The sequence below is a fragment of the Eurypyga helias genome, unplaced genomic scaffold, assembly GCF_000690775.1.
Source record: "Eurypyga helias isolate BGI_N326 unplaced genomic scaffold, ASM69077v1 scaffold16515, whole genome shotgun sequence".
In the NCBI taxonomy this organism is placed as follows: Eukaryota; Metazoa; Chordata; class Aves; order Eurypygiformes; family Eurypygidae; genus Eurypyga; species Eurypyga helias.
In genome coordinates, this window is record NW_010250936.1 from 4666 (window position 1) to 14666 (window position 10001).

A 10001-nucleotide genomic window follows, 5' to 3' on the forward strand; every position below is an offset into this window, starting at 1 on the left:
TTCCAGTTTGCAGCTGGAGGACTTCCTGAGACAGAGGTTATAGCTTCAACTTAGGGTGTTGTTTGTTTGTTTTAAACACTAACGACATGTTCTTTCATGAAATCATTTAACTACTTTATAAAATCCATTTTGGCTTCTCAGACTTCCAAATCTGGCACAGTCTATGTGGAAACACCACCCTGACCCTTTTGTCTTCAAGTTTAAACCTGTTTTATTCTGGTGCCTCCTTTTCGTAACAAGACCAACTGAATAATGAATGCCATGACTTTCCATCTCTCCTGCTCTTTGTCTTCCACCTGTATCTTTCTTTTCACCTCTCTTTATGATGTAGGAACTAACCTGAATTCTTTATTCAAACTGTGGGCTAACTACAAACTGAGACACAGCAACAAGGAATTGATGTACTGAAACAGTAGTGATTTCTGTTTATTGTCAAGTCCTTCCCTAATAAATTCATGTGTTTGATTCACTAGTTTAGTTAATGCAAAATACTAAATTAGTATATTCAAAGATCCAGTCAGAATGTCTCCAACATCTTTTTCCTGATGATAGCTACTTTAGTTAGTCATGCTGTCTGTGTAAGGCTCCTATTTGTGCCTGACTCTGCATTACAAGACCCTTTTCTGACACTTCATTAGTTGGAAATCCAGTATCGTGGGATTTCCACAATTCTTCAAGATCAGCTTTAGGTTCACGACGCAAAATGATTTTGTATAGCTCTGTATAACTGTCATCTTCCTATTCCCCTACCTTCCCCCTCATTAATGAATATAATGTCTATTGCAGATTCATGTGGGATTCTGCTCATAAACTGTTTCTTGAGAAAGATAACTAGTCTCTCACCTCTCTGATTTAATGCCTTATTAATCTATACCAGGATCTATTCTCTTACTATGTGACAGATTGTCTTTTTTTCCCCTTCTAATAGCTTTTGGTGAGTGACCTTGCCAAGAGCCTCTGAAAATCATGCCTTTATCTACCTGCTTCTGATTCAAAGAATGCCAATAGTTTTCTGACACATTAATTTCCCTGCAAAAATCTGAAACAAACCATTATTCAGTTTATAATTTCTACTTAATTCTGTTCTCTACTGTGACTTCTACCAAGTCAAAATCCAATTTAAGTTTGTGGTTTCTTGCAACCTCCTTAGAACCCTGTTTATGAAAACCAAACCTGGCCTTGCACTCACCAGCTCCTACGTCCTGTGCTGCAGTGATCAAGAGTTTGATCATGGTGTATGTGACATCCTTCTCTGGGTGGCTAGCCAGTGGCACAGGCAAGCATGGATCTATGGCCCATTATTGCTGTGTGTGGCTTTGACCTCAAAGTACACTGCACAACACAGTCTACATGTACTCACAATATTGCTGGGGAAAGGTAGGATAAGCAGAAATGTCTATCCATAAAGTGAAAGTTATGGGTGGTTAAAAACCTTACTAAACGATCCTTTGAATTCTGGATAAACAGTTTCTATAGTCTGAAATGTATGTGTAGTTTAAGACTTGTCATTACTGCAGTCTAGAAGAACTTGTTTGTACTTGGTGCTCCACAAACATTTACAAAGAGAAATTTAGATTTGCAATATAAACATATGTGGAGATGGAGAAATGACTTTCTGTTTTCTTTGTTGTTAATGGGTAGCTGAAGCACAAAGACTAAGTAATTACCCAAAACTGCACTGGCTGTCTGAAAGAAACCAAACCTAATTTTCATAATTTAGCCCTATTCCTAAATGATGGGATTAACTTTCTCCTTTAAGTATCACATATCATCATATTGTGGAAATGTTTTTGGTACTTTTAATTATATTTGCCTTCTGTCTCTTACAGGAACTGGTGTGCTTATGTTCATACCAGACTCTTACCTGCAGTGGTAGTGGACAACCTGGAAACCTTCTCATCAGGCAGAATGAAGCCTTGCACTTGGCGTATTGGATCCTGTGCTCAGAGGTGTGTAGAACTAGGAAGATGGAGTACTTGAAAGTACTTAACTATCACCAGCTGCATAATTAATACAACCATGGCTTTAGAAATGAAACTGAAAACAGAAGGGATCTACTCTAGGTGATCTTGCTCTGGCAGCAGGGTTGGACTAGATGATCTCTAGAGGTCCCTTCCAACCCCTACCACTCTGTGAATCTGTGGATTAACATGTTTCCAGACCTCATCTTAACACATCCCTATAATGTTCATGGCTGGGAAGTGTCCTTGAACCTAATACAGGCTTGGCATGCCTTCACTCTGGCAAGCTCTGGTCAGTACAAAGTCTTCCAGAAACCCACTGCCTGCTCTCCTCTTCCAGAATACTGCAAGGAAAGGTACACATGTACCAAGCTTTAAAGCACACATGGGAAAGAAAAACCTTTCTGCACAGTTTTCCAAGCTTGTGCTTTGATGGAGCAAAAGACTTCCCCTGAGAGACATAAATATTTTTTGTTATTATCTCTCTGCTGGGTGTTTATTGCTGGTGCAGCTTTGGTCAGGCAGTGAACCTAGAAAAGTAATTGGCCTGGATGCAACTCATAAATAATGGCTATTAAACATATTCAGATAGTCCTCTGTGGTTTGGGTACCTTATTGTGTTCTCCAAACAACAGATTTCAATAGTAAATGAAACGGGCCTGGAAAATGGACAAACTGAAACAGAGATGGTAACATATTTTTCTCTTGACAAATTTCAAAAGGCTCTTACAAGTCAGGTTGACTGTTCTGAGAATTGTCCTCTAGGTGGTATGGCAGAATATGCTTAAAGTTTTGAGGTGAAACCAGGAATAGAGTATCCTCAGGATTTGGTAACTCTGAAATACAGTCGACAGTATTGCAAAACTGTGGAATGGACCCTGTGGTTGATTGGTTTTTTTTCCTTCCCAATCGACTCTAGAAGATTCACCATAACTCTGATTTTTTTTTTTTTTTTTGGTAGGAAAATTAGCTCCTTGTGCTGCTCCTGTAAATAAGTTTCTACTATATACAGTTCAGGGGCTTGTCTATGTAGAGAGTTATTTTTGAAATAGCCATTCCTGATTAACTCCTTTCATGGACACTTCATTTTTATGAGTGCTTTCAGACATGGATTATGCTAATGCAGAATAAGGTAGTTTTATCATAAAATAAGACTATTCATACAGCAAAAGAACAGAGAACTCTCCTGATTTCAGTTCACCTTAATCTTTATTGAGTTCTCGCTGCTGAAAAACCCATTTCTCAGAGGCAAAGCTGGTTGGGGACACATGCAAACCTCCTGCCAGCTGCTATGAATTTTAATACGTATATTACATCCCTTGTGAAGGGGTGACAAGATTAACTACAGTGTAAAACAAAGTGGCATTTTTTAATTCATTGGGAGGAAATTTTTTGGTCCAACAGCCTTCCAATTTGTCCCCCTTCCCGGAATGATATAGGCAGTGAATGTGTGTCCAAAACAGTTCTGTAACCATTTTATCGTTGCGTTTTCAGAGATTTGAGGTGTACTCCATGGTAGTGTTTAGTCACTAGCAGAACTGTACAATAATCTTTTTATTCAAACTTTGTGTAAGAGGCAAGAAGAGTTGCTGTAGTGAGTTTCTTATGTATGCCCTAGTGCAGAGTGTTCATTCTAAACTGACTTCTCTGTGATGTTAAGAAAGCTAGAAGTGATGGGGTAGTCAGGACATGCAGAATGTGTTGGGACACACACACACACAAAAATTGCTGCTGCCTCTGCAGTTACATACTTTAACAGCAATAACTGAAGCATCGCAGATACATAGCCATACCCTCCTTTCATTGTCTTCCAAAGTGGAAATTTTTATGCTTTATAGGATTAATGTTTGTATAATCTTGTTTAAAATGTGAACTAACATGGCATAAATTCATCGTGAATGCTTTCTTTCACTCATTTCAAAGAAAGTAGTATTTCACAATTGTATTTTTGGCTCACTCTGTCCAGTTTGGTAGATATTAATTGTCATATCTTCCATAAAACCTAGCAATATTTGACTTCTGAATAAGATATTCAGGGAATAAGCCTGACAGCACTAGATAGATATCAGGTTCCTTTAAAATCTATGCAGATGATGTGAGGGCTGAAGACTGTGATTGCTATTGAAACACCAAACCCTAGTTAGGCTTCACTTTCGGTTTCAAGCTGTTAATGAAAGGATACATGGACATGTAGGATAACATAGTGTGGTTGTACAGGTATCCTACAACTTCTGTTTGGTAACCTAAACTGGATTTAATATGGTCTTGTTCTGCAGGTCCCAGACAACAACACACCAAGCCTATAGGATCAAACATAAAATAGTAACATCACTGGAGTGGAAGTGCTGTCCTGGGTATGCTGGGCAAAACTGCCAACCCAAAGGTGAGTAGTGTTGTAAGGATTTTAAACTGTTTACTTCAACAAAAGAAAACAGTGCAATCTGATGTGCGAGCAAATGGCTCTGCTGAAAATCAATACTGTTCTTCCTGTTAATTTTAAACCAGGAAAAATGCACAGTAGACTAAAATACTTTGGGATGTTGTTCCCTGCACATGATTTTCCAGACTAGCTAAGCAGAATGTCCTTCCCTCTCTTTCACTCTAAATAAAGTTCATAAAATCTTCAGCCATATTCCATTTGGCTAAAATACAGGGTTTGCATTCAATGTGTCTCTACTGTTGACCTTTTAGTTATTGAATATTGCAGTGCTGGGGATATTAAATCAAGGTACTCTATTGAATACATGTTGTAAAATTCGTCTACAGCACTGTGACTCTTTGTCTTTCAGTTTCAGGCCCTATATTTTAGACACGATAAAATAATGTATCAACTTTGTTTCTCTCTGAATTAAGTAGGACTTTTGTTGCTCATTTCAACAATGCCTGTATTTTACTAGGTATTACACATGATCCCTGTATAATTGTGCCCTTTTGTGACAGCATGGAGTGTTTTACCTCTGCCCTGGTGATCAAACATATGGCAACATACTGTAGTTTAACATCTGTGTAATAGCTATTTCTTTGCTGCTGGCCTTAAACAAGCTGCCCTTGAAAAATAAGATACGGCATCAGCATACATATTTTAAATGAATGAATATTACAAGAAAGACCATTAGATGTGGTAGGGAATTCAATCAGCAGTGGTGAAGTAGAGGCTGTGATTAAAAATTAATGTAGAGGAATGAAGAGAAATCACTCTTATTCACATCCAGGAGGGAAATTTCAATGCTGAGGAGCCAGGGCCTCAGCAGACACAGAATTCTCTTCTGTGCAGCTGAGCATGGAGTCAGATATTAACATGAGACACGGTTAGCCAGCAAGGCTGTCCAATGAGCATGGATCAGATGTTTTAGAGGTTTGCTTTTAAGAAATGCAAACATTAGCAAAAATAGATTTAAAAAAACGCTTATTGAAGGGGAAGCCTATAGTTGATAAAACTGAAATGGCATCAAAAAACCAGGGAAGCACTGACCAGGAAAAAAAGCTGCGTAACTCTATTTGTAGTGGCATCTGTGTAAGAATAAGAATAAAGGAAAATGTTGTAAGGTGTTACAAGAGTGGATTTGAAATTACATCTCTTGGGCTCTATTTTGAAGTCTCTTCTGGCTTGCTCAAGCCACTTAGAATCTGCATACCCAAGTTTACCCATCTAGAAAATTGAGATGACACTTATCTCACAGGGACACTGGGATATTTAATTAATTAATGCTTGTAGAAGTGCTTAAAGAGATTGGGATGAAAGGTGCTATGTCAGAAAGGCTCTTCTTCCCTGCTTCTGGAATCCTGCCTCCCATGAGGAGCAGACCACCAGCACAAACCCTGCTTGTGTTCTTCAATTCCCATGAATGGACGTCAGTTAATGAGCTTGAACAGTTGGGAGCCCAATAGCCTTGTCTTCAGGCACTCTGTTTCTACAGAGACGGGGGGAGAGACATTGTAAGGTCCGACTGGTGCTCTCCTGGGTCACTGAGCCCTCCGCTTCGACCCTCTGCACTTGATCTGCTCAACAACAGAACTGTTATTGAAGGATTTCTGTGCCAAGGGAACTGGGCTATTCTGATAATATGTTTTAGATCCTGGGAAGGCGCTGTTAGTGTGATGTGGGTTGCTTGTAGCAAATGCTAATTCAAAACACCTTCTGGTTTAGCTTCTCTCTCAAACCAAGTGAAATCACGCATAACTATTTCAGTCTGATAGTCTAGGCAGGAGGAAACACTTGACACCATATGATAGTTATCACTAGGCATCTGTAAACCATATTTGGTAGCCTCATTGTAACTGCTTGGTTACAGCCGCTTCTCAAGGTAATGTAGTAGTGAGTGAGACAGAAGAGACATGTTCAGGTCACTATTTTTAACTTTACCTACTATGTGGCAAGACATGACCAAATAGGATAAGACATGCAATTTTACAATAAACTTTCTGAGAAGGGGGAAATGTAGACATAATTTCCCTAAACAATACAGACAATTTCACAATTTTAAAAAAAATCTTTATTTTTGTTTTGGAATATCAAATGCTTAACTGGAAGCAAAACTGCTAACATGAAAAGGGCTTTTAAGTTCTGGGTTACAAAGTTCATGACGTCATTTTTACTAAACACCAACTTTTCATCCTTAAGCTGGGGGAAACAATGTGTGTGTAGTAATGTCTGAGGCGAAGAAGCCCCAGTTCACTTATGCACATGTGGTTCCTGAATGCTATATTATGTGTCACAAATGATTTCAAGAACCGGAAGATGCCCCTTCAAATGTAGATCCGACTCCATTTGAATTCAGCTTTGCTGAGGAGTGAGGCTGAGGTGATTTAATGTGTGCGAATTAATTTCCATCTGCCCTGGCCGTGGTTTAGAGCAACTGGCCGGTTGCTGACAGTGCCATAGGCCTTGTTAACACTGAATTCTCTTGCATGGTAACATGTCATTTCTCCAGCAGATGGCTGTAAAATGTTCCACACAGGAGTGAATGCTATCCTTTGCCTGCGGTGAGCTGCAGGCACAAAAGGTAGCAATTCACCTTGAAACACATGGAATGTGAGGAAATTACCAGACTCTCCACAGGGATTCCCCTTCAGCCACCCCTGCTTCATCAAAAATATATTGAGAGAAAAAGATACAATTTCCATATTTTTAATATTCCCTGAAATAATTTTGCACACTGTGTTTAAAAATACATGGGACAATAAATTATACATCTAGGCCAATATATTCAATGATAGGAGCCTAATGTTAAATTTCTATGTGTGTTACCTGATATTTAGAAGTGCTGAGGACCCTGAAGCTCCTGGAGGAACAGGAAGAACTCTTCATTGCTCAGCATTTTCAATTGCTGGGTGTTTGGTTGGTTTTTTTTTTTGGAGGGGGGGTTGGTTTTTTTTTTTTTTGGGGGGGGGGGGTGTTGCTTTGTTATTGTAAATGGAACCTGTAAGGTGGGTCTAGAAGTCTAATTTTTAGTTTTTATTTAATCTTTTTAGCTTAAACTGAACATAGCATATCTACTTTTAAAAGGTTTCAAATACGAGTCATTTGATGGCTATTTCTACCCTAAAAAGTGTATGTATGAAGAGTTTCAGTCTGGTGGTCCCACCACATCTGCTGCTGTTCATCATGTAGGGGGGACCAAGGAGCACAAAAGATCATCATATGATGTGTCAAAGTGGTTCATTTGGAAAACGACTGAGCCGCACTGGAAATATGATGTAGGAGAAGCTGTATTGCCAGTCACTCTTCTGAATTTGTTTCACGAATTAAAATCCCCAAACTTCTCATGCTGACAGAGAAGTCCCTTTCCTATACAGTGATGAAACCTAGTAACAGTACAATATGAGGCATTCTCTCTGGGTGAGGTTTTTAATGTGTGTGCATCACTGGCTACAGGCCTTGCTGCTTTTAGAAGCAGTATAATGTACTATTGACTTGCTTCATTACTGGTTTGCTCCAATAGTGACACTATATCCTCGGTCTTACAGGGATTGAGTTATCTGAACAGTTTAAAGCATTAGTAAAACAAGCACACAGCGACAAATATATGTCCTTGAAACTCTAAGGGTGAATAAAACTGTAAGGGTGTGGGTATTCCACAATGTGAAACTGTGTGTGTGGCAGTTAGTTTAATAGGGAGGATGGAAGGTAAGATGGATAGTATAAAAAACCATCTGGGTCTGTAACAGTGGCAGTGAATGCATTTAGAGCAACAGAAAGATCGGTAAATGAAAGAATAAAAGGACATGGAACACCTGGTCTTTATCACAGGCATGTAACTAACTCCCTTGTCATAGATCATATCATCACATCCCCACTTGATAAATCCTGTGTAATGAATTGAGCTGAATGCAAGTATTAAGTCCTGTCAATAACCATGCCACAGAAAGATAACAGAGGATTTTGGATTTCTTATCAGCCAATTTCACTAAATTCTATGAAACTTTCAGTCTACATAATAATTTCCTTTGATTTCCTGACCTAATTGTTACTCCCTTCCCTTCTCCACCCCCCCCACCTTACTCCCTTCCCTTCTCCCCCCCCCCCCCCCCCCCCCCGCCTTGATTTACAGCCTTAGACACCTTATATTATCCTTAAAGGTTATCTATTGATTCTCACTCAGACTACCAAGAGGCTGACGAAACATAAGCAATTTCTTGATTCAGTATTTTATTCTGTTTCCTTGGAAACTCACATTATGACCAGACTAGGTTTTAATATTTGAACTGGAAAATAATGTCACCACACCCAAGTTATTCTGCTTGTACTATACTAAAGATTGAAAATCACATCAGTGGTATTCCTTAGATGTATTCCAGTTGGAGCAACATTCACTTCAGAATGATTCATGAAATGAGTAAATATATAAAAATTGGTGTGAATTTACACTAGCAGTTTTGCAACCTACTTTGTCCATATGTCGTTTACTTAAACAATAATGCAATGCAATTGACACAGTTAAACCTAATGGCTGAAGAAATAAGTCAGGAAGGTGGAAATCTCCGTTCAGTTCCCAGTTGTATCTGTTGTTTCTGACTTTTTGTGAGTGAAGGCACTTCACTTTTCTGGACCTCAGTTTCTCCAACTGTAATACTGAAATAATAGTAATAATGTTAGTCTAGATTTCTGAAAAGTGCTTTGGTATCTTTGGGCTGAAATGGAAAATAAGTGCAGAAAATCTCATCTGCCATGACCAGAGAAAATATTTACAAACTTATCACCTTTTTGAAGTCTTTAATTGTATGTGCCAGTCACAAATCTCAGATCATCTTTGTTGGAATTTAGAATTTGATTAAGTTCTGAAATGGTTTTTATTTTTTAGGTGCTACAACAATGTAATATCACCTTTGCCTTTAGTGGGAAGATTTCGATAGTTGAAGACTTGTGTAATCTGTCAAAAAAAAAAAAAAATCAGTTTCAACAAACATGACTGATTTTGTAGCTATAGAAAAATTTCATTTTAAAGCTGATAGTCTTAGTATTGCCTTTTTATTGATGTTTTATATTGATCTAAACTCTTCCTTTAGAATTTTTAGCCCTGGAGATTTCAAAATTCTATTCATTATAGGGCAGGTTTTGACACTTTAGTACTAACAGCAACCCCTGCCAGTCTCAGGAAGCCATTTATAAAGCCATTCACGGTCTTCATTAATGTGATCTCACACTGTGTTATAGATGGACTAAGCAGATAACAAAAATCACTGCAGATGATTAGGCTTTGGTAAAGTTGGTATAGAATAAAGAAAGCAGTTGTCGTGGAATCTTGACTGTTATGTTCAGTTTTTCATTCTCATCCTTTCCTTTTTCTCCTTCTTTTAGCTCAAGAACAACAATCACTTATACACAGCAACCAGGCTGAAAGCAGCAGAACTGTCAGTGAGAAGACACCAGGAGCACCTCAGGACCCCAGTGGGCCAGGTCAGCTGTTGTAATTACTATCACCTCTAGCCCAATCACTGTCCATGTGCCTCACTAAGGTTACTGCAAAAACAATTTGAGAAAATTCCCTGTCTTCTGAAGGGACCTGAATGAACTGTTAGAGTTTCCAGCAGTCATGGTTC

The 10001-nt window shown here is 38.7% G+C and overlaps 1 protein-coding gene across 1 annotated transcript in view; it reads left to right on the top strand.

Annotated features, from left to right (window-relative positions):
- The first annotated feature begins 1282 nt into the window (after positions 1-1282).
- The window catches only part of MMRN1 (multimerin 1), a 27121-nt gene continuing 18402 nt past the window's right edge, over positions 1283-10001 (top strand). Inside the window, exons 1-4 of the mRNA XM_010151842.1 lie at positions 1283-1377; positions 1830-1949; positions 4238-4344; positions 9760-9858. Of these exons, the coding sequence (XP_010150144.1) occupies positions 1283-1377; positions 1830-1949; positions 4238-4344; positions 9760-9858 (421 nt within the window). The remainder of the gene's footprint in view (positions 1378-1829; positions 1950-4237; positions 4345-9759; positions 9859-10001) is intronic.